The 24256-nt window shown below is 37.3% G+C and overlaps 1 protein-coding gene across 1 annotated transcript in view; it reads right to left on the minus strand.

The window, feature by feature from the left end:
- Positions 1-737: 737 nt before the first annotated feature.
- The window catches only part of FAM117B (family with sequence similarity 117 member B), a 28445-nt gene continuing 4926 nt past the window's right edge, over positions 738-24256 (minus strand). Inside the window, exons 2-8 of the mRNA XM_059853302.1 lie at positions 21643-21791; positions 17109-17201; positions 16485-16598; positions 10793-10936; positions 9567-9792; positions 8851-8971; positions 738-6634 (exon numbers count right to left, since the gene is read on the minus strand). Of these exons, the coding sequence (XP_059709285.1) occupies positions 6316-6634; positions 8851-8971; positions 9567-9792; positions 10793-10936; positions 16485-16598; positions 17109-17201; positions 21643-21791 (1166 nt within the window). The 3' untranslated portion in view covers positions 738-6315. The remainder of the gene's footprint in view (positions 6635-8850; positions 8972-9566; positions 9793-10792; positions 10937-16484; positions 16599-17108; positions 17202-21642; positions 21792-24256) is intronic.

Here is a 24256-nt window from a genome sequence, read left to right on the forward strand (position 1 = left end):
TAATCCTTCAATTCTTCAAGATTCCAAGAAATCTGCTTCTCCATTCTGAAATGAAATATAGCTGACAATGATTTTCCAGAAGGGGAATTGCTCCAAGCCTTTTAGGCAAATTAGACCAAAATTTAATATAAGAGCTAGCAAAATCCCCAAACCCAATAATTTATCTACTTTACCACTTCTAGTTTAACGAAGTTTTGGCTCCAAATTCTCCTCATGAAGAAAGATGCTTGTTTGGAGTAAACAGACAAATGTAGAACATGAAACTATTTCAACAATCAGCCTATGTGCCTCCTCAGGTAGGCTTCAGCAATTGCATTCTACTGAACAGCAGAATGAGCCTACCAGCAGGAATCCAGGGCTTGTCCTCAGTCCTGCTCTCACACCTTCACTCCAAGGAGAACACATGCTGAATCCTTCCGTTTCCAAAATCCAGGACTTGATGCACCTTCCCCTAATGGTGGAATTGTAGTGTCCTCAGGAACTGACCAAACTTACTGCAGATGAAGACAGGGAAAGGCAGAATTTTCAGGATTGTTCTCCAGGATGCACTGGAGGAATGAGGGTATGAATTAAACAAATATTTCCATTCTGATGATTTTCTTCCAAAAGGGTTTAAAAAGTGCTTTATTTGTAGTAAATGCCCACTACCCTCAGGGCAAATGCTCAGGCAAATCTCCAGACTGTGCAAACAGAAAAACCCCTTGCTACTAAAAATAAATCCAAGATTAGCCCATAGCTTCAAGTGACAACTTTTTATTTTAGGCAAAAACAACAAAAAAAAAGGCCAAAAACATTCCGCTATTGCAGTTTGTAAAATTTTCACTGTTCTCAGTAGAAACAGTTCACAAGTCAGAACGCAATATTCAAATAACATTGTGCAAAATTGTACTGGCATAACTACACATAGCAAAAAGACTAGTGTAAATCAAGAATTCCATTGAAATTAGTTGAGCTGCTCCAGTTTTACAACAGTGTACATCACCTCAGAATAGGCCCTTTTTTACAGAACATCCCTGGAATTCCTCTTGCTTACAAAAATTGCTTTACATGCAACAAGTAACCTATCAGTACAACATAAGCAAGAACATCTCCACAAGTTATCACAGTGTAACAGAGGAAAACATGTCAGCCAATTTCATACAAAGGCAAATCTAATGGCAGTTTTGAACACCCCTTGACTGCTACCCTCAAAAATTGCACATTTCAATATAAGAAATAATTTAGAATGAAGCCAAGCTATGTTCTTAACTATCAGTACATGGACAATTAGGATGGATGATGGGGTTTGTTTTCTTTTTTAAGCTTAGTAGATTTTTCCAGAGAGTTGTTCCAAAAGTTTGTGTAATAAATGTTAATTTGCAGTGTTATCAGGCCAAGTCCTCTTCTGCTATTCAGACAGATCTATCAACACTACAGAAGTATCTGTAGTCAAATACAAATCCCAATGAAGAACTATTAAACAAAAGACCATACCTTAGGTATTTACTGATGACATGCAATGAAACCAAGCAAGCAGTAACAGGACTCCATTTCTGTTTGGAGCATTCAGAAAGAGACCACTGTAGTTCAGCTGGGGTACAGGACTGGAATGTCACAGAACACTTGTGAGTAGTTAACATTGTCCCCCCACTTGATGTGCAAAGTAACAGTTTCCAAATAATGCATCAAAGTCATTCTTTGTATAAACAGAACGCTAAGAGTGGAACTGATTTTCAGAGATGCTGAATGCTCACAAACTCACATCAAGAAAATACACAGGTACATCTTGCAGTGATTGGTAACTTTGTTTTCCTGTATACCCATATTCAGAAAAACAATTCTAAAAGAACTCTTTGATCACATAAAACCAATTCTTCCCCAGTGCTTTTCACCTCCCTGGGTAATGAAGGGCTTACCTTCTATTGCCTTTCCTAAGAACAAACATTTTTGGTTTAACATATATATCAACCTGGCTCTAAGTCATCTGATGAAGGGCACACACCTGAACTATGGAATTATATGGAGAAAGCACAGTCCTGATGTTCAAGTGTTTGGGTGCTTTTATTTCCTTTTTGCAGGTTATATTAATCTCACGAGGACAAGTAAGAACAACACACAAGCTTTGCTCTGGAGATACATTTAAGTGTGCATCAGTTCTGGAAGAGAACAGCTCTGCAAGTCTGTACATAGGAAAAAAAATAATAAAAGGTTCTTAAAAATACCAGCTCTGCCTCCAGCCACACAAATTAAAGCAACAGACCTGTGTGCATGCACACAGTAAGTCAAATGGAAATCAAGATACCCAAGAAGTCACCATGCAGGAATGATCTCTGTAACTGCAAGTCTCTGTTGACTTCCTATGCTTCCTCCTTTGCCCTCTCAGCTTGATGGAGAAGCTGTCAAGTACTCAGCAAGGAAACATTTAGCAAGGAAATATGGACATCACTGGCACTGAATTTCTGTGAAGACATCAGTCAGCATTTTAGAGATGGCAGGGAGAGAGTACAGATAATACTTCAGCAGGGAATTACTGTGGTACCACTGAATTCTCTTAATAAGCAACAAGAAGTTTGGCCTGAGGCAGAGGAAAGGTTAATGGATATGACTTTGTTTCCTTCTTCCCAAAAAACTCAGCCTCAGTGTTTTTCAACAGTCTCAGACTCTGAATTCCAGGAAATTGTATTTTAGAACAAATCAAAAAATAGCCCTGAGACTAAACATACTTTATAAGAGCTGCTATTGCTTTACGTAAGTCAAACACAGCAATCATTTACTACCACAGTAAGCAACACTTAATTTTCCCTCCCTTTTTTGCTCACTTGGGATACATACCTGAAAACAAGAATTTCTTTCAAGATATATGTACTTAAGCACTGTCTGTTACTTTACCAAGTACTTAAATGCTACAGGATTATGGCACCAAGCAAGGAAAGAATAGCTGATGCAGGTCAAACTTTACAAAGGAGCCCTCTTCTCCTGTGCCTTGAGTTTTTGAAAAAACAATTCTAATAATCACAACTGTCCAACCATGGACTTTGTCACAATGAACTCCTTCCTTGTGATTTAAACAGAATTTACAACTGGAGTAACATCATTTAGTATATCTCAAAATCAACTCCCAGTGTTATTGAACACAACCACCAGCCTTTAAGTGTGGCTAGAAGTGTAGCACACCAAGAAAACAAGAATATCAAATGCATCAAGTTGTGCATAAAAAGACCTTTACTTTCTCTTAAGCTACAAAGTAGGCAATCAGGGAACTGACTAGGTCTATGCATAGTTAGGATTTTAAGTAAGCCAAAAGAATTTGAACTCTTTCAGTAAAACTGTGCTTGTGAAATGCACAGGTCAGCTCCCTCCAAAAATGAAGATCCCACTCTATACATAAAAGAATTTTTAAAAAGCTCCATGCACTCTCAAAGCTATTTGCAAATCGATTTAAATACTTCAGCTAACAGTAATGCTATGGCACAAGACAGCACATAAAAAATTTAAGGCTCATTTTTGTCTGCACACAACAAAGCTGGTCTGAGAACAAGAGCTGTCATATTTTCTTAACTCTGAGTCTTGAGTGTGGATTCGTAATAAACTTGAGCTGCCACAGGAATAGTAGAGTTGTCCTGCATATAAAAAAGACTGAATGTTGTCCTGAATGCTGTTCTTTTATAAAAAGCAAAAACTTCACACATTTACATTTGGTTTTTATCAGAGCAGCTCACTAATTTGTACAGTACATCGTCCAATAACATACAAGGTAAACTACCAGAGAGATACTCAAGTCCTACAAGAACAGGTGCAAAAGAAAGTCCCACGGTAAGAAAGCCCACTGCTGTTTGGGAGAGTCACAATGTGATGAAAACAAACATCAGAATGCATCTTGGTGAAGTCAGTTAAGTGTCAAGGCTGTAATAAAGGCTCTTCGTTAACTTTAGCCCTTCTTAATGGTTCTTAACCATTCAGTTAAGATCTCCTAATAAAGCACTAGGCAGTTTGGCAACAATGACCTTCTTTACATGCTACTGTTACAGAAATAGAAAACAGACTTAAAAGCACTTCCTTCACCTGAATATGATCCGGAGCAGTCACACCAGGTTTAAACAAACCGATCTAAAGCAGTAAATTTCAGACTTCAAATTGCACTGTAGTGTTTCAGAAGGAAGAAATTAATATTCACAAAGCCTAGAAAAGAACTATCAGCTGGCAAAATTACACAAGTTTGATGCACAAATCTGCTTATTTTTAAAGCTCTGTTCCTCAACAACTCCAGGTGACTGACAATGTCAGTGCAAATTTAAACTGTTACTTCAAAACAATCCTGTCCATTTTCATGGGAAGATAGATGGTAAGCTAAATTATTCTTGTTTGCTAATTTAACAGGTGAAATACTTTCATACCTCCTGGTACAACTTTAATTTACTGACTTTTTTGCATAACATTTTAAAAATACTATAAATAGAGAACTTGCCCATTCTAGCATAATTTACACTTACTTGCTGAATGAAGTACACTGCAGTCATAGTTGCTAATACAGGACATAAAGGAACAGCAAATATGCATCAAAATTATGATTATTATCTGCACACATATGCAGGGATTTTTTCCCTAAATCAAAATGTTTGCAAGCAAATTCATCATATTAAGCACTGAACAAGACAGCTATATTTGCAGTATCATCTTTAAATAGTTGCCATTAGGAGGAGACCTGAGAATACAACTGATCCATGGAAACTATGTCAATGGAAGTTGTGTATATGCAAGCCAGTGAGACCTGCTTGCATGTAACAGACCAATAATCAGACCCAGAGACTGTCCACAATGACATTTACTTTGAAATTACTGAATCTAACTCTGCTAAAGAGGTACAAGATTAATTTGTTTTATAAATGACTATGACACTGGTATTCAGGTCATTGGAGCTTTCTGCATATCTATAATTGTATTGACTCAAACCCAGGTAATGCACTCCAGGAACACATGAGAAACCTCAGTGAAGTTCCTGAACAGTTTCTGTTTGCAGTTGCCTTCCCCCCCGACCCCCCATTTTTGCCTTTCATTGTAATTTCAAAGCAACCATTAACTGCCACATTATCAGGACAAACCAAGTATCAAAAAGTCCTGTTTTACATGCCAGCCTAAGCTGCTAGTCAAAAAGAGAGAACACATCTGCTGCTGTAAACTTCTGCATAACAGATATCATGCCTGACAAACCATCACCTTCAACGGACACACAAACACCACTATGACAAAAGGGAGGAAACCATGCACAGGTATTTCAGTATTATGTGGCCAGGGTCTATAATACAGTGATGAGTCATGTCAGAGCAAATTTGTACCAAGAGTGATTAATGATTCAGGCTGACTCATAAGGATCTAAGCAAGCCTGTAAGAGCCAAGTATTTTCTGGAAGAAAGAACACTGAGTAAGAGGATAATATGGTTTTTTTCCCTACATCTGCACAAAAATTCTATGGACAAATAGAACAATAGCAGGGCAAGTGCTTTAAAATGCAATTTTCCAGCCAATAAACCAACACTAGTAGGAATTCTGTGAAGGAAGGAATTTTAAGAATGTGACTTACCAGAAGCACAAATTTTTGATATCAAAAAAATTTACACAATACACTAACACTGTTTTTGCATACTCTTCTGTTTCAAAAGTTTCAAACGTATTAAGTTGTTTTGCTTGGTTTAGGTCTGAAGCTGTTCAGCAAGGTCACATCATTTGAGACTGCCACAATAGTTCAGCAATCCTTTGGTCCCATCAGCTGTAAGCCGGCCAAGTATAAAAAAATCCTTCCCTACCAAAGGGAAAAAAAAAAAAAAAAAAGGGTAGGGGGATCACCACCAGGAAACACCATCTGCTACAAACCAGAAAGGCAAAATTTTGTTACAAAATACACATTTTCATACAAAAGACATCTTGCAAAACCATCTGATTGCCCCTCCCTCTGCAGATTACAATGGTAAATGGGATCAGCTGGCTGGTCTTGAGACTTGTTTTAGTGGGGGGAAAAAAGTCAGAGGACACACACCATCACAACAACTGGTCCTTTAAATGGGAAAGTATTATGATAGTCTTTGTTTTCACCAGTGTTTAAAAAAAGCAGAAGAGAAACAGAACCAGAGTCTTCAAAAGCAGAAAGTGTACAACAACATATCAGCTGCTGCATCCTCCTGAACTTCTCAATGTGCTACAAACTGTCAATTATACAAATGGTTTGATTATGGCAGTGCCATAAATTGTTAAAACAATGCGTGTGTGTGATCAGAAGCGTCCGGTCAACTGGTTCCATTTTTTTCCCAGTAGTTGCCCAGAAAAATGTCAAGACAATCTAAATTATTCTTCAGCTTCCTCAATACATCCTGACTGCTGGAGCAGAGAGGTCTGTGGTATTACTGTACTTGTTCCACGAGAGATCCTGTCTTGATCTGTGTTTGTAGTCAAGGAGGCCACAGAAATGGGCTGTAACAAACCAGGCGTCATGCTGGAGGAGACAGTCAGGCTGTGTGTAGTGCCCTTAAGTGTGAGATCCTGTGTGGGAAGAAGTGGCTTGAGGATGCTGACAAGACAGAAAGCAGAGCCACTTTTCGGAATGAAATTCACTTTGTTCTTGTCAGGGCAATAGAAGGCTGGAATTTCGTGCAATGGCTTTGGCCTAGAAATAAAATACACACAATAGTTTTATGGAACAATCAAATTCTGCCAATGGCAGGGATGTATTACTGAACACATCATCAGAAACAAGTCGAGGTTTCAATTTGAAGTATTTCAGCTACTCAATAATGCCTTAGTGACACTCACAGCACACAGCAAATGACAAGATGGGTTTAAACCGCTTGTTTAAACGTGCTGCAACTAACAGCATGTTCTTAGGGCAGGCTGTTTCCAAACCCAAGTTGGTTTCCAAACCAACTTCATGCTGGATCACAAACCCTATCCATGAATTAGCACATTCATTATATGAGAAATCATTTTCAATCATGTTCTCCAGAAACTTTCACAACCCAACCAGTTCTGCCCCACATACAGACACTATTTATACAGCAAGCCCTGTGAAAGAAAGCTGGCATAGCAATGATCCTAATACTGCATATCTCAAAGGAGTTCATAATCATCTGGGGTTCCCATTTTCTATACTTTTGCCTTCTTTGCATGAGGTGTGCCCTGACTCTCCACAGAAGATGACCCCAAACTTACTAAAAACTCAATGCAGAGAGTAAAATGTAGTTTTCCTCATCAAGTGCTTATAATCTGGGAAGGAAGTGTGGAACACAAATTTAGATCCTGACTTGCACTTCTGCCATCTCAGCATAGAACTCAGCCCAAGACATGCTTTAAGAAAAACAGAGCTGGAATGGAAATCATGGATAGCTTAGGAATGCCTTCTGTGTTCTAACACTGCAATGTAAAGCTACTTACAGTAGCTTTACAGTAGCCAAAGTCTACTTCAAGACAGAACTATAGAAATCTGCTTTAAATTCTCTCTTTACTGCTTGAAAATAGCCACCAGAAATTTTTATTCACTTTTTGTTGTTGCCAGCATTGTCCTTTAGCCTATAACCTCTCCCTCCCTTCCTTGTGCTTGTAAAAGAGCCATGTTCACTTCTGTCTTTGTTTTGCTAAGCCAAGCAAGCCAATCTTCCAGTGAATTTTTGTAGAGATACTTTACTGTGAAAAGAAATACTGCTCATAAGATAGGGTACATTTCCCTGATAGCTGATTCTCCCCAGTGTCCAGAAAATTCAACCTCACTTGTAAATTTTCTTCCCAAATGAAAATCTTGTATAGGATTTTCAAATAGAAATTACATTAAACAAAGGTTGAGCTTAAAATAGTTACACTCGTGTGTTCCACATTCACATGGAATTCAAGTAACAGATGTGAAAAGATGTTTTTTCATCAAACTGCAGTGTCTGAGGACTGCCATGGCTATGTAGAAACTTCTGCAGAAGTCTGTTTCACTCTACAGCAGAACAGTCCTACAGTTATGCAGAGAGGACTTCCGAAAAGAAATGTGAACCTGAGTCAAACTGCAATAGAGTATGTTCCTGTAGGCAGTGAATACTAACTATCCATCTGTCAGTGACATAGTTTACAGTGTAATACACACAGGTAACTTCAGTTACTGTAACCCTTCCCACATTGCCATGAGACAGGCTGTAGAGACCTGTCAAATCCATTTGCACAGGTCAGCCAAGCTCATTTTCTTTTTAACTAACATTTATACTGGATGGCATTCTTGAGATAATATTAGAGAATTGTAACCAATCTATACTCCTTGTGACAAGATGGAATTTTTAACTGTAGGTTAAGATTCTAGTGTACAAGTGACATAAGGGTATAAAAACTACACTGAAATAATAATAATATAACCTCCTAGAATATTCCCAAATCACAAAAGTTGGCTTTTCCAGAATAATCAAAGCATCAAATACTCAGGGTCAAGTTCACTCCTCTGTCACTAGAAGTTTCACAACTACATTGCTTTAGCTGAAAAGAATACGGTCCCCAGAGTCTAGATTACTGGATATGCCTGTCAAGCTGTGACACACATTAGCTGATGTTACAGCCTGTTATTACCTCTCCCCCAATCTGATTATTTGAGTTCTTCTCCCACTATCTGCCAGGTAAAAGACTTTTCTCAAATTAAGCTGGTTTTTTAAAAACATCACTCAAGATTTTAACACTAAATTTCAGCAGTAAAAAATATATACCAATATGCCAATATACAGTCACACCAAAAAACAGAGATCAGGTTGTTAGCACACCTTTAGCAACTGGACTAATAACTTCAATCTGACACAAAATCAATAAAGCAATAATTAATCTGATTCTTAGATGTTATGTCTTATGTAGCAAAAATGAACTTACAAGTTTTCCTCAAAGACTTTCACCTTTTCACAGCCCTCAGGAGGTTCACGCTTGAACATGTAGCTGTTGTTGGGTTTTGGCGAGGTAGCGTATTTTGGCAAGGGAGAATTATTCCCATTTTCTGCAGGAACAGAGTTTCTCATTATGCAAATGTGACACACTATAAAAAACCACAAGAGCTACCTTTAAATGCCCCCTGAATTTAAAGCCACTTCATTACCAATGTTATGAAATTCAAAAACATTTTCATTTGCCTTCAAAGCCTTCATTTGCAAATAAGCTTTCTTATCTCAATTTCTTTCCTTCTTTCTGTTTCTTCTTATAACATTTTCAGGCTCCTCTGCAATATCTGATCATTCCTGGGCATTTTCAGTTTTTAACTGCAAACCTAAATCTATGGTTCTGTACTGTCACCATCTACCCAAAAAATGGGCAGAAGCCATATACTATAAAAAACTGAACAGGTTTATGTTGAATTATAAAATTCTCCTAGGAGCTCTCAAAAGATTCCAGATGAAAAAAGAATAATTAAATAAACTCTAAACACTTGAACTATTATGGGTATGTCTATGAATTGCTATAAGGTTGCAGATTTTTGCCAAGATCATAAAAAATACCCAACACAAGCACCAGGACTACTGGATGCAGGATTTACTGATGCAGTTCTGCACATCGCACAAGTTCAGCACTGTTGAACTTTTAAAGCGACACGGTACCTTTATCTCTGGAATCACCAAGCAGATCATCTGCAGAACACGGGCTTTCCTCACTGCCCTCATTACAGATGGTGAGAAAGGAGGTTGGAGACACCGACTGGGAGCGGCTGCTGTTGTTGCTGCCCTTGTCTGCCCCACCGGGTGTTTGGGTGTCAATGCTGCGAGTGCTGCTGCTGCGCTGCACCAGCGGGGGCGGGGCACGGTGCCCGTCTGGAATATCTTGAGGCTGTTGAAATTAAAGGTATCAGACAGCTGCTCTTGTCTGGATAGCAGTTTCTTTAAATCCAGTAACAGTGAGGGTCTTTTTGGGTTTCATAAAACCAATTGAGGAAGAAAATTTTATTAGCTACATGCAACTTCAAAAGAAACTAAAATGTCAGGTTCAGAAACTAAGGACAACAATTTCTAAGATTTCTCATCATTACAGAATTCCTGAGGCTGGAAGGAACCTCTTGAGATTATCAAGTTTAACATCTCTGCTCAAGCAGACTCAGGTAGAACAGCGTATCCAGGACTCTGTCAAAGTTTTTAATATCTCGACAGACAATGATTCCACAACTTCTCTGGGCTTCAGAAACCCTCACACATTTGAAAAAACAAACAAACAACCAACAAAACCCTAAGATTTTTAAATTTATGCCCACTGCTCCTTTCCCCATCACTGGGCACTACTGAAAAGAGACCAGCTCTGTCCATTTCTGCACATGAGATGTTTATGCACATTGATAAGATCCCCAGAGCTGTCTCTCCTCAAGGCTGAACACACTCCAATCTCTCTCAGCTTCTCTTCATATCAAAGACATTCTGGTTCCTTAATCATTTTCACAGTCTATATTTCCGATACCTTATTACTAAATTCACCTCTAAAAACCATTAAAATAAAATGAACATTAAAAATGGGCAAATTATGGTTCACCTAGGATGGGGATAGTTCAGCATGGGCAAAAAAGACTTACTACAAAAACTCTCAAAACAGACATGTTGCTTTTCCCTGTTTTACTGAGATTTCTTATTTAGAGGAAAAGGTTCAGATTCAAGCTTTAACTCTTTCATTCCTTTTGCTTTCCAAGTGACTTTGCAACTTACCTTAAAGAAAACAATAAATAAAAATATAATTAAAATTAATTCCAGACAAATTTAATTTAAAAATGGTGCAAAATAAAGTTTATGATCTCAAAGCAAAACAAAAATAATTATATAGAGCAAACATGGTGGCAGATACATACAACAAGTTGTTCCTCTTTGTCTCCTGTCTCCTTAATTATTATCTCAATCTCCTGATTCAATCCTTCTACACTGTTTCGGAACCGTGACCCCGTTGATTTGGTAATAGGTATCACAGGGACGAGAGCACTCTTTGGGATGTGAGCCTAAAGAACCAGAGACAATAAGAAAACAATGTAGATTTATTTACAATACAAAGTTACTTTTTCTACCCAAAAGTGACCCTTGAAACAGAACACATGCACACTGCAGCATCAAGGATTTACACTAAACCATAGTGATTGTGTTCAAAAGGATGCTTGATCTGAAGGCAGACATCCTGAATTTTGTTTCAAATCCAATTTCTAGCAGGAAAAGCTACATAACCTAGTCTAAAATCAGCCTTGATATGGTCTGCCTCTAGCTTGACATAGCTTTACAAGTGAAAATGAAACAGTAAACATTTAAATGGAAGTAATTCTGAAGCCTTTAAAATACATTCATACTCCTCCTAAAGTGAGCTATGCCACAATGTCAAATCACTCATTGTTGGATGGTAACCACATTAAAATGATATTTTAATGGAAATTTGCGACCACCTGCAATAACATGATACATGCAGAAGGAAAATTATTCCACACATGCAAGATTGCACTATATTAAAAATTAAGACAAATGTATTAACTGTATTAATGAAACAGAATGAAACACTGACAAAATAGCTTAGGGAGACTTCCACATAAAGAATAAAATCCCAAACCCAAATGTTAATACTTAGTTGCTTCAGAAGGAAGATTAACAGTTTAAAAATCCAGTGTTTCAAATTATGCACAAAAACTTAATTCTTACAAAACACATTATTGAAATTTCCCAGAGCTCCCTTTGGCACACCACAACTTCTTGAGATTTCCCAGTCTCTCCACTAGCATCTGCCCTCCTGTGAAAAAAGTCTACCTACAGAATACTAGAAGATTCTGTACTCATTAAGCAGTGGTGTACTACAGGTAATATAATACTTTCTGCAAACATTTAGTTCAACTCAAAGAACAGCACAACACACTTAAGTCACAGAAGAATTCCCATGTAAAATTCCTGGACTCTGTGGCCTAGTGTGCCATGATTGAGAGCCAAGCCTCTAATGAATCTGGTCTTCAAAGTCTATTTTTGTGAGGGGGTTTCATTTTAATTTTTCCTTTAGTAACAAGACTACATAGACACCAAAGCATTTTAATTTCCTGTGTACATTCTCAAAAACCACACCAAGCTTGTCTGGCAGAAAATCTACCTCAGAAAAATTAATGCACACAAGACATTTTAAGCACAGATCATAATGGAGACTTCTTGTCACAATCACGAATCTCTGCAGCAGCAGCAGAACTCATGAATTATGTTGGTTCTGCTTTCCTGAAACATTAGGTTAGCCATAAAAAAAAACCAAAAACCAAACATCTTAAAAAAGACTTGCACAAGAACTACAAAAGCTTTTCTGTTCAGGAAATGCTTGTCACTGTTTCTGTCAACAAAAACGAAACAGTCTCATAGTGGCCAAACTTGTAAAGAGTTTCTAAAGTCTTGCCTGAAGATGAAAAAACCACTGGAGAAGAGCGCAAAAAAGTCTGAGAAAGCAACCCTGCTAATTCTGCTCCAAGCAAGGCCTTGGATCAACAATCCAGTAAACTAATACAGGTTGATATGCAGTTACAATATAAATATATCAGCACAAGTTCAGGCATTCTTAGGACAAACTGAGCTTGTTAAAAAGTAGAACACAAGTATGCTTTAAGATTTCAGCATCCATTAGCAAAATGTGGGAATTCTGCACCTTTAAATATAATTGCCTACCACAAAAATTCTTAGGTTCATGCTACTATTTGAAGAGCTCAAAGTAGATTCAGTAGAGTTCAATGTAGTTCAGTACAGCATGTTTCACTTCCAAGAAAAATAATATTCTGTACCTGACTGAGGATGATTTCTTAGCCCAGGGTGCTAGAGGGTGGAGAGGAAGGAGGTATCGTGACATGGGTGGAAAAATCAGCCTCAAAACAAGAAACTTCATTAAAAATACTGCCTTCACAGAGGTCTGCATGGACATGCAGGAATGGGCTTCCAGCTCTGGACTACTCATGTGAATACCCAGGAATGCTTACAAGGAGGCAAAGTGCCAACCACAGGATAATTACTGTGCTCACACTGTAACACACTGGCACAGACTTTTCAGTTCTGAAACTTACAGGTATGGCATACACTCATGAGGTAGGAAAAAGGGGTGATGACAAAGCTAAATTGTTCACAGGTATTTCAAGAAAAACCCTCTAAGCTCTTCCAATTTTTCACAAGTAACAAAACTTTAAACAGAATCTCAGGACTTGTGATGCTTTTACATCAAGCCATCTCTAGGTTGAATGGATCATGGTAATTCTACTCAAAAAATGAAATGTTCCACCTGGTGAGCTGGTAGGAGTGACACCAAAAACCCCAAGTCCCCAACACTGTGAACTGCATGCACTTGATGTCAGTATCAATCAATTGGTCAGACATGGGGGACACAGGGTTGCTAGGAAAATTAAAGGAGCAGGGGCCTTGATGGTTCAGAGTGCCAAGAAAAAATGTAGAATCAGCCAAGTGCACTGAGGAAAAAACCATCACGTTGGAAAAAAATAATCCATTTATTCTTCCATCTGTTTTCAGTTCTAGCCTCAATTCTAGTTTCTTCCTTATACCAACACTGAGAATATAAAAAGATCCCATTGTTTTGACTCCCGTTCACAGATTTAGTACCATGCAATTAACTCAAAATGTTCTCAGAAGCATCCTGAGATCACCTGAGTAGGTTATGACCTTTCTGCAAACTCCTCTTCCAGTTAAAGAGAGACAGAAAGGAACATTTCCTGCATAATGAGAAAAACACACAAACAAAAAACCAATAATTCATTCTGAAAAAAAAATGTAGTCAACAGCAAGGACTTGATCCTCCCCAACTATTTCCTGATTGTGAGCCAAGGGCCAGGAACAGCTAACAAGCTTATTCTATAGAGATGGTGTGGATTTTTTTCTTCACTCAAAAATCATATTAGAAAGAAGTACAAGTAAACGACCAATTAGAAGCTTAGCTAGCAAGAACTACTAAAAATGTTGCTATAATTCAAGAATTCCAGAAAAGTTTAAGTAGGGAAGGAAAGAGGAAATAAATCCACTAAAATTTCTTTTAACTAGAAGAGAATGCCATTTTCCAAATGTTAAACAGAGTTTACCTGGTCTCTGTGAAGGAACTACTGACACAATTTCCTAATAATTTTTCTCATCTTGTCAGGAATCCAACTCCTTTAGCTCAGAAATCTTTACATGACCCTTTAGAGTCAAGAAACACAAAAGTTTCCTTCAAGCTAGGAATGTGAAAAAAAAATTCTAAATATTCTAATTACTAAATTCTACTTTCCACACAGTCCTTCCCACAAACCCTGAAGGAACAGAGCTGCTGCCAGAAATTCTACTTTAGCAGTTCTCAAAAAAAGAAGGAGAAAACACAGGAACTTTGCCCTTGATGACTACAGTTACAGATTTTCACTGAGTTAAAAAACAGCTGCTAAATGCCATTAATCTAAACGCATCACTTACTCTTTGAATCCTTCTTTAACTTTTTCCCTTTGCATGCAGCTTGACACAGCTGGCACAAAATTCACCAAGAAAAACAATGTTTTGTTTTGTAACAGTCCTGGAAAAGCTGCTTTGCTTCAATTTATATTTTATAGTTTGTTTCACAAGCCCAAAAACTAATTATCCATTGCACAATATTTTATTCATGTGCTATAAGATTTGGCAGAATGTAAAGACATCCTTACCAGAAAGAAAATAATAAAACTATAATGTTTAAAAAGTTATATAGATAATTTGGGGAGGTATTTTTCAGAATAGCAGTATTGTTGGTCATTTTTGAAATTAAAACTCAATAAGATCATCTGTGCCCAGGTTTGTAGAATGCCAAGCAAACCTATTAAAATGCATGTAATTTTCCAGTGCTGATCTGTCTTTTGTTTTGGTTCAGTTTTTTAAACCCAAAATTTGACAAATTTTGTATTTTGATTTTCATGAACTTTCTCAAAACCCCTGAGAAAGGGATTGGGTTAGTTGTCTGTTCAATAATTTTTGGACTGACTTGAACAGTCAGTAAAATCAGCAGCACAGTACACTGCACCCACAGTTCAGTAATTCCTGAATTGTTATGTCAAAAAATGTAATTCTAAAAAAAAATTTCTAACTATTTCCAGTAGCAGACAATTCAAACTGCCAACAAACTGAATTCAAGAGGCACACAAATCCTGAAAAGTCATGACTGCACTAAATGTCCTACAGCAGGGATAAGAAGTTAGGGTCTGAGACAAAAGGTGCTCATGACTTTTATACAAAGTAGGAGTTAAGAAAATAGAGTGTTTTGAATTTCTTCTACTCTGTTGTTCTTATTTTCATTCTTGAAGTAGAACACATTCACTCAGACACCACCTGACTTTGAAAGAAAGAATGAAAGAACCTGACCTAAATTATTTCCAGAAGGACAGAATGACAGAAATGAAAATTTTTATTAAGTGTTGTCAGATTATGATATTTGTTGGAACAATTAATGGCATTTCAGGAGTAATTGGGAATGTAATTAGATTTTCAGAGAAGTTTCACAGCTGAACAACTTTCTCAATTCACAACACTGACAGCTTCCTAGTTTCTTTCAAAACATTGAAAGAACATTTCATACATTGCCTTGCCAAGGCTATTGTGAGGGATTTGTTCTTTTTATAATTGTTAAAAAAAATTTTGTGTATCAAATGTACAGTCATGAGATATCAGTAGGGAGAGAAAAAAAACTCTTTCTGAAAAAAAAAAAAAATCACCAAACTTTTCTACTGGTTTTCTTAGTTACTCAACAAAAACACACTTGAAAAATGATCTGTGTTTTTGAAAGCCTGTTATTTTTTTACGCCTGCTATCAATTGAGCTAAAAATATTACACCTCTGTCAACCTAACCTCATTAGAAGCCTTGAAATAAAACTGAAACTGCACACAGAACGTGTGGTGGCCTAACCATCACAATTTTTGTAAAAAGGATTATTACTTTAAGTCTCAAGGCATGATAAATGGGAAAAAAAAAGACAATCTTAAAAAAGCTGAATGATGTTATGAAGTGTGTAAACAATTAAATGATCTCATGGAGGAGCCTTTTTCAGGTAAGCTCTCTGAATCTCATCACAGTATTAGATGAGTGTTCGGCAAGACAACAAAATGAGCTCAGAAAAGCTACCTTTTATCTGAGTAGACAGTTTTAGCAGCAGTTTTCTCCATGCCATACTCTCTGTGCAAAGTCATAACTGTCACAGCAACATGTAGTGAGGAAGATGGCCTGTAGTTTTAGATTTAACTTATCTGTCATCCTTTTGTGGAACCAGAAGAATGCACTTTAAAAACCTTACTTCAAGGACATATTTAACTACCTGAAATTATTTGAAAGTGGGAGTTCAAAGCCAGCTCACCCAAGTAACAAAAAGATCTGGGCCCCCATTCACTCAAGCAGCCTAAAGGAAAAGCTCTATTTCAGAGAACTCACCTATAGCTACAACATATTTAGGAATCTGTGGTATTTCTAAGTTCCCTCTAAGACAAATCACAGCCTTGAAAGGATCTGAAAGTAGTATTAGCTCCCCAATACAGGTAAAAGCACTCAGCCTTACCTGACTGTGGTTAATGGCTGCATGGCTGCCATGAAAAGGAGACTGCCTTTCCTTGTCCCGATGATGCCTGCTGCTGTGTTTGCTTCTCTGCAGCTGTTGACGCAATTTTGCAATCTAACAAAGGAAAAATTCACATCAGAGTTCAACGGGTGTATTTAGGTACACAGGTAATTTCACCCATTTATTCCATCACTTAGTTAAAATTATGTACTCCCATAACATTCATAATTACTGCCAGCACTAGAATATACTCGTTCATGCAAACCTAGTATGCTAGCTAGCAGTTCAGCCAACACTCAGAAGACACCTCTAGAGGTTTAGTGAAAGAACTTGAAATACATAGAATTTGAAAGTAGTGAGGTCACTGCTGTTATTTCCCTCTTTGATAAAAGAATGTCACTCACATTTAACATTTTCTTTCCCACACATTCAGATTGAAAATATTAATTGACCTGCATTTTTATATTAATTAAATAGCAAATGAAAAGCAATTTCATATTTTTAACCAAGCCCGCCATCTGTATAATTAAACAAAGTAGTAAAATACTCCTGCCTTCCTGAAGCATTATGATAACATGCATACCAAAAAAACATTTAATCTAAAGTTCTCAAGTAATTTCTGACCTCCTTGAGCTGTTCATTGCTGCCCCATGATGATGAACGTTTGTGTGAGCTTCTCTTCTTTTCTAAATATTCCTCAGCCCAGGCACTTTCTGTCTGTAGAAGATGATTACAGGACTAATTAAAAAAGGTAATTGCTACTTTCTGGCAGAATATTTTGAGACAAATTAGAAAAGAGAACATTTAAGATCTGCTAGATTCAGAACTGAAAGTGAACAGTAACCAACTAGAAGCTTTTCTCACAGGTGAAGTACCAAAAAACAGAGTGAAACTATATAAATAAAAAACCCCAAACTTTCAGACCTAGTGTAATATAGGGATGTGCTAGTTTCCCTTCCAAATGACTGAGCATAAGGCAGTACTCACAGCCAGATGTACCACAGGCTGCTACAGAGCTCTGAAGAACCACTGTGAGGGTGCTGAACTGGGGGGAGATGGTGGATTTCATTTCCTGCACAGATGCTGACCTTGTTATTTCTGAAGCATTAGCAAGGGTGGCTTGGTGTAAATGCTGTGGAAGCCTGCACCAGCACAGCTTCAAAATCACCTTCTTGCTCTCAAGAATGAGAAAAAGGAAAGCAAGGCATATAAGCACCACTAGAGCTATTGCAAAGCAGGGAATAAATTTATTAATGCCTCAAAGGGTTCCAGGTTCACAGTTGCTCCAGGCCAAGCAGAATACTAAGCTGGTAATATTAAGCTGGTTTCACTGAACCAACAGAGCCATTAGTGCTTAACAAAAAAATCTCACAAACATGGTGATGAAGGAGTTTTGAGAAATGCAAAGTATCATTAAGACACTGCATCTCACATAAGAAAATCCACAGGCAAGCCTGTGATAATACTGCATGCTTTATGGGCAGTTTGTATTCCCACCTAGCCACCTCCAGGAATGTCTTCAAACACAGTGAACTGGAAGGGCTCTAAGAAGACAGTAGCATCTATCAGGAATCTCTGAGCAGTCACAGGAAGTAAGGGGAAGAACCTAATGAAGCAAGGGGAAGAATTTCTGGAAGCATTTTACACACTGAAAGAGACAGCGAATTCCTTGAAATTCACTCTTGCCACCAAGCAGTTCTTAGCACACAGTGGTGATCTAGCTAACCTCATTTTCTGGATATGTCACTTTCTCCTATAGAGAACTTTGATTGCTTCAAAGTTTTTACATCTCCAGTGTGCCATGGTTGTCTTACACATGAGACTAACAGCTTGCAGAAGCCACATGCTGACCTTTCCTAGCCCAGCTAGGAAAGACTTGTATCAGAAACTCAAGTCTTTTGTGGTATTAATCCCTATTTTGCAGGGAATATGGAGCCTCAACTCCAAATATACAGGTTGCAACCCCACCAGTTTCATTTACAGACACAAATTTCATATAAATGAAACCTCCATTATCAGTACTTTTTAATCTTCATCATTCCAAATCAAAAACTAACTAGGACAAATCTGAGTAATAAAGTTAATAGGGTTGCTTTGAAATTCCTATATCATAGCAAAATCAGAATCTATTACAATCTGTTTTTCTAGAAAAGCACTCACTGATCTTTATCATAAAATAGAATAATTGATAACCCCCATTCCCAAGTACCAATCTTTCTCTAATCAATTCTCAAATGTCAGTCAGGAGTATCATCCTACCCTCTAACTCCTGGAGCAGTAAGCTTTAGCTACTAATTCTAGCTTCCCAACTCAGCACAACCATTACACTTGCCTACAGGAGAATAATTAACACTCTAATTAGTCTTTGCCTTTAATTTATATTCAAGACTTTGACTCAAGATTCAAGAATTATCTAACAAATTAATATCTGATTCATTTTAAAGCATTAAAGTTGCTTTGAAGCTCATCCTCAAAACAAATAGTTAGAAATCTTTTCAGATTCAACTATAGGAAACCCGTATATCAAAACAGAAATGCAAACTATTTTAGCAAATCTTCTCCTATTTATTCCCCAAATTTTGATTATTATATTTATTATTAAGAAATAGACCAAATAACCAATAGGCAAAGTGGGATTTATATTTCTCTGGTTTCTTTAAGTACTAATACTTGCTTATTAGTTGTTACCATGCACAACATCCTCCCTGCTTTCTAGAATTACAAAGAAATTAGTTTAAGGCTGAATTTATTACTGACAGTAGAACATTTCAGAAAAAAAAAGTCTTAAGAGGCAAAAACTTTCCAGTCAAAATGAATTATTTACTAATTTAAGAAATACAAAGTAATTGTCTCATTTTAACTGCTAAGACAAACATGTTTCATTCAAAGCAAAAAAGACAAGATTATTAACACCTGTTTTATGAGCACTTAAGTGCAGGTATGAATTCTAGCCAGACCCTTGGATGCTCAATAATACACCTATTCATCATCCAACAACTATTCTTCATGTACACAATTCAGTCTAGTTTTATAGACAGGCTTCATCAAAATCCTCAGTTGCAGGAGGAGTCTGACAGAGACAGTCTCTGCATGACCTGGGGTCTCTTACTCAGCTCTCAGCCATCACCATCTCTAGAAAGGCCTGCAAGATGCAGTGTGTCACTAAAAGCCATCTCTTCCCAGTCTGCTTCCTCAATGACTCTACTCCCTGTGCCATAACTCCACACAATCAAGATACCCTGCTTACTCAACTTGAAGCCTTTTATAACATTGCCAATTAAATTCCTGTTCTCAGAATCAGAACACATTCATTTCTTGTCAGACTTTGTGAAATCTGAAGTTACACACACTGGAACCAGAGTGTCTCACCAGAGAATCTTCATCCAGATATGACATTTTCAGAAAAGCTGAACAGTACAAATGGGCATCTTGTATTATCTTGGGAAACTAACCATTGTAAGTCACATTTTAAACTTGTCCCTAGCTCCGCTGGCTGCTCTCAGGAAGACTAAAAGCAGTAATACCTCATCAGTGTCACATCAACATCAGCTTTGGACATACAGATGTATGTCTGTAGCCCTAAACTTTCTACTGGTTTGATAAATTCTAAATTAGGAAGTGCAAACTGATCATTCTGGTTCTCTCAAAAATACACTACCATAAATCACCACTAAATGTACTCATTCTGCAGAAACATCTAATGCTCTTTACAGTCTTCCCATTAACCTTTCAAATACATTTCCTCTACAAAAGCCCCACTACCACAGCAGTTAGATGTGTCAGAATTGGAAGAAAAGGCCAAAAGCAAAACGCAAGCCAAAAAGGACAATATCTGGCAAATACAGATTATAAAAGCCCAACCATGATTCAGAATATATCAAAACTAATCTGAATGAGATCAGCTGAACTTAGCAAACACTTTGGCAACGGTACAGAAACAATTATTTTGTAAAAAGTATTATTCTAAGGAATCAAATAAGAAAATAAATTGTTAGGACACACATATGGGTTTAGTTCTGCCCTTCAATGATGCCTTTTAATAGCTAGGCACAAACAGCCACTCATATCACAGACCTTTCTTCATTCTCCTCCTCTTACTTCAATTTGCTTACTTTTTTCACCCTGTCTACTAACCATGTTTCAAGTCCTTTCTCCTGCAGAGAAAACTTGTTCCTCAAGTCCTTTCTTCTTCACCAACTCCTAATTCCACCTTATCCACATGAACATATTTCCCTGCAAAACACCTTCCTTCTCCACTGATCTGCTCTTTGAATTGTGGTCCTTCCCACAAAAGGCTATGGATGTCAAAAAGGCCCCACAGGAACACTGCAGATCTCATCTGCTCAACACCCTACACATTCTTAAACACCGAAAACTATATGGACACTTTTTTCCTACTGTTACCAAACCTAACAGAAGTTCAAACACAAGGATGTCCCATATGCTATGAGGTCTTCTTCCAACTATATTCTGCTTATGTTCTTTGGAATTAGTGGAGACTTCTTGTTGAAAGCATGTTCCAGGAATAGGGATTTCATTCAATTGTTTGTTGGCTCTGTTTTTACAGGTGGCACGGGACTGAACCTTTAGAGCTTGTGAAATTTGGTTAAGCAGGTGATGTTTATAGGCAAATCACATGTTTTTTTTAACACTTTCCATTTGAGCTAGATTTCAACACCATTCATGGTTCAAGGAGGCAGCTCTTCAATGCATATAATTCTATACTTGGTGCACAAAACACAGGTGAACATTATGGGGCTTTGACAAAGAGAGGATGAAGAGCTGGAGACAGACATATATATAAGGATACCCCACTAAGTTCTCTGTATAAATCTAAAGTAAACAATACTTAATTCCAGCGCTATCAAGTGTACTGCACCCTGTAAGAACAATAGAAATACAGATGTACAATGCAGTACTGTTTTCCTGAGGCAAGAAGGAAGTGGAACACCTAAAAGATACTACAGTTCTCAGCCTTTACTTAAAGAATGCAAATAATTCACACATGCAATGGTAAAGGTAGGATTCCTGCAATTTGAAAGTGAATAGGAACTTGTGAGCAAGAAAGCTAAAGTGAATGTTTTAAAGGGAAAAGCTTCTTACATTTAAATCCTGTCTTCACACTTAAGTGCTCCAAAGGAATAAAACTCTGTCCTACCTGTGTGGCTTTGTCTCTCATACAGGGAGCAGCTTGTCCATGATTATCCCGAGGCCACTGTCCAGCGAGGTATGGAGCAGCGAGCGTATCCAGTGAAGAGGTGCGGCGAACAATACTGGAAGGGCTTGATGAAGGTGGTCTTGATTTGTCTGTTAGAGCAAGAATATTTGATTACAAAGAACTTAAGAGATCCATTTAAATAGTCTACAAGAAATCACATCAAACTGGAACTATGTTATTACGTACACAACAAGACACTTTGAATATGGAAATTAAGTTTGCTTTTCCAGGCTTTATTCTGTTTGAATAAGCTTGAAATCTGTTTTTATGGTTTCCTTAAAAACATTCTTATGTCACAAATGTTCCATTAGTGCTTACACACCACTGTTTACTCCTTTAAAAGTCTAATAGTCATTTGTCTCTTAAATGATGAAGGTGTAGAAGAAATAAAACCAGCTATGTTTACACATAAATAAAGGTTAATGAAGAAAAACTGACTTGAATTTCTTCAGTTTAATGCTGAGCTTACAGTTCTTCCCACCAGCCCTTCACCTACTTTATTTCAGGGGACACTATAAACCTGCATGTTTTAACCACCCAGCACATGACATAAGACATAACCCACAGATTCAGAAGTCAGCTTTGATATGGTAATGATTTACATTTTACAAGCTAACTGAGCATCTCCTCCCTTTACATGCTACTTGGTAACTACATTCATATTTGCCTGGTGCTGTATCTTCTGCAACACCTTATCTGTAGTGTATATACTGGCATCCTATTTCAGAACAATTTCAATACTAGGAGGAATACTTACTAAAAAAGGTTAAATACAACAACCATTGGAACTAATATGAGAAGGAAGACTACTGTTAAAAATAAAAATTTGTATCTAATCTCATCTGTCAATGATGTCTTAAGTAAAGTGTCAGTAAAAGACTACACCACAAGCTATGAAGAACAAACACTGAAGAAAGTTTCCTCAGATCAGTAACTGAGGTTGGTAAATTTAAGAGACTGATAAGCAGCAAAGACCCGGGGTTTAGATATACATACGTGTTCACACATTTTGAGATGAAAAATGCAAATCCTGAGATCACAATGAGCTAAGCTTACCATCATCTCATCTACTCCCCACAAAAAGAATTTTAATTATATATGAAATAATTGTGCATTAATCTTACCTATAATTAATAGAAAGTCCTAAAATACATGGCTGCAATACAGAAAGCATGATTCAGAAATCAGATGGAAGCTTTATAAAAGGGCACTGGAAAAACTCAGTCATCTGTCCTCTCTTGCTGTGCCTTAGCATTAATTCTGCACTAAAAGTATTTGTATTATACATGCACCAGAAGTATTTGTATTATACATAAACTCATTTACAGGCAAAGAAAACTGTGCCTGATTAGTGTCTGAGTGCAAGTCAGAAAATAAAACCACTGACACCAAAAGTCCAAATTTCAATTTCTAAGCTGTTGCAATCTACCAAAAATACATATGAGAAATACTAATAAAACCTGTTAGGTATAGATTTCAGTGGAGTGGACAGAACCCAAGTCTAGTGACATTCTACACTAAATAGCCTCATTCAAATTTATTAGAAATGTACACACTAAAAATGTGGGAAATATTTCAATTCAACTATAAGGAAACAATTGCTGGCACTATAATCAGCCACACTCACACAAAGCAGTCAGGAAACCTCATCTCCGTTATTATTTCTACAAGTACCAACAATGATACAACCTTACTCATAGCACATTTGCTCTCAGGGTGTACCAGCAAACATGTTTTGGAGTTTGCACTTAAGACGCCTCCTGTATCAAAGAAATTCTCTGACTACTATTACCACCACACAGCACACTGAAGGGTCTGTATCAGATGACTTCAAAACTATTCCCTTTGTGTGTACTATAGGACAATGTGGCATGCTAACGCAACATCCCATTCCTTAAAAATTACACCGGCTTCCAAAGTTAAATCAAATATGTTATTTGTCTTAGAATTAGCTGCCATATCCTCCCTGGGTTTTTTTTCTTCTCAGTTATTATTCTTCCTCTTCAAGAAGCTTCTCTCTTCTTACCAAGGGGAAACAGAAAGGATGTGAAAAAAAAATTATAAATCAGGAAGTGTACGTAGTCAGCCACATCATCTGCAAAAGCCACTGCAGCAGACAGCTTCAAAACTGGACAGGCAGAATCTATTACCCTCTCCTCCCTGCCACAAGCAAAACAAAAAGCAACTGGAAGACTATTTTGATGAACAGAGAGAATGAGAACTGAAGAGCCTGTTTACTATTTAAGTTCAAGGGAAACTGCTCATTTCAAGGCACAAAGCCTGTAAATACTCTTTTCCTCTGATTTAAAAACCCATTTAAAAAATTCTGTTTTCAAATTATTTCTATTTAGATGGGGGAATGATGTTTGGATATGTTTTTACTTTTCCACCTTTGTAACCTGTCTTTATACAAATTCAAAATCTACTACACAATTCTTACTGTTTCAAAACATTTCAATGGGAACATACACAATGTTTTCATTGCACTTTCCCCTACAATACTTGAAGCAAGTGTTCAGCTGCTATTTTTCCTTGATGTGACCTACATAACAAG

This window comes from Haemorhous mexicanus, chromosome 8 (assembly GCF_027477595.1).
Source record: "Haemorhous mexicanus isolate bHaeMex1 chromosome 8, bHaeMex1.pri, whole genome shotgun sequence".
Lineage (NCBI taxonomy): Eukaryota > Metazoa > Chordata > Aves > Passeriformes > Fringillidae > Haemorhous > Haemorhous mexicanus.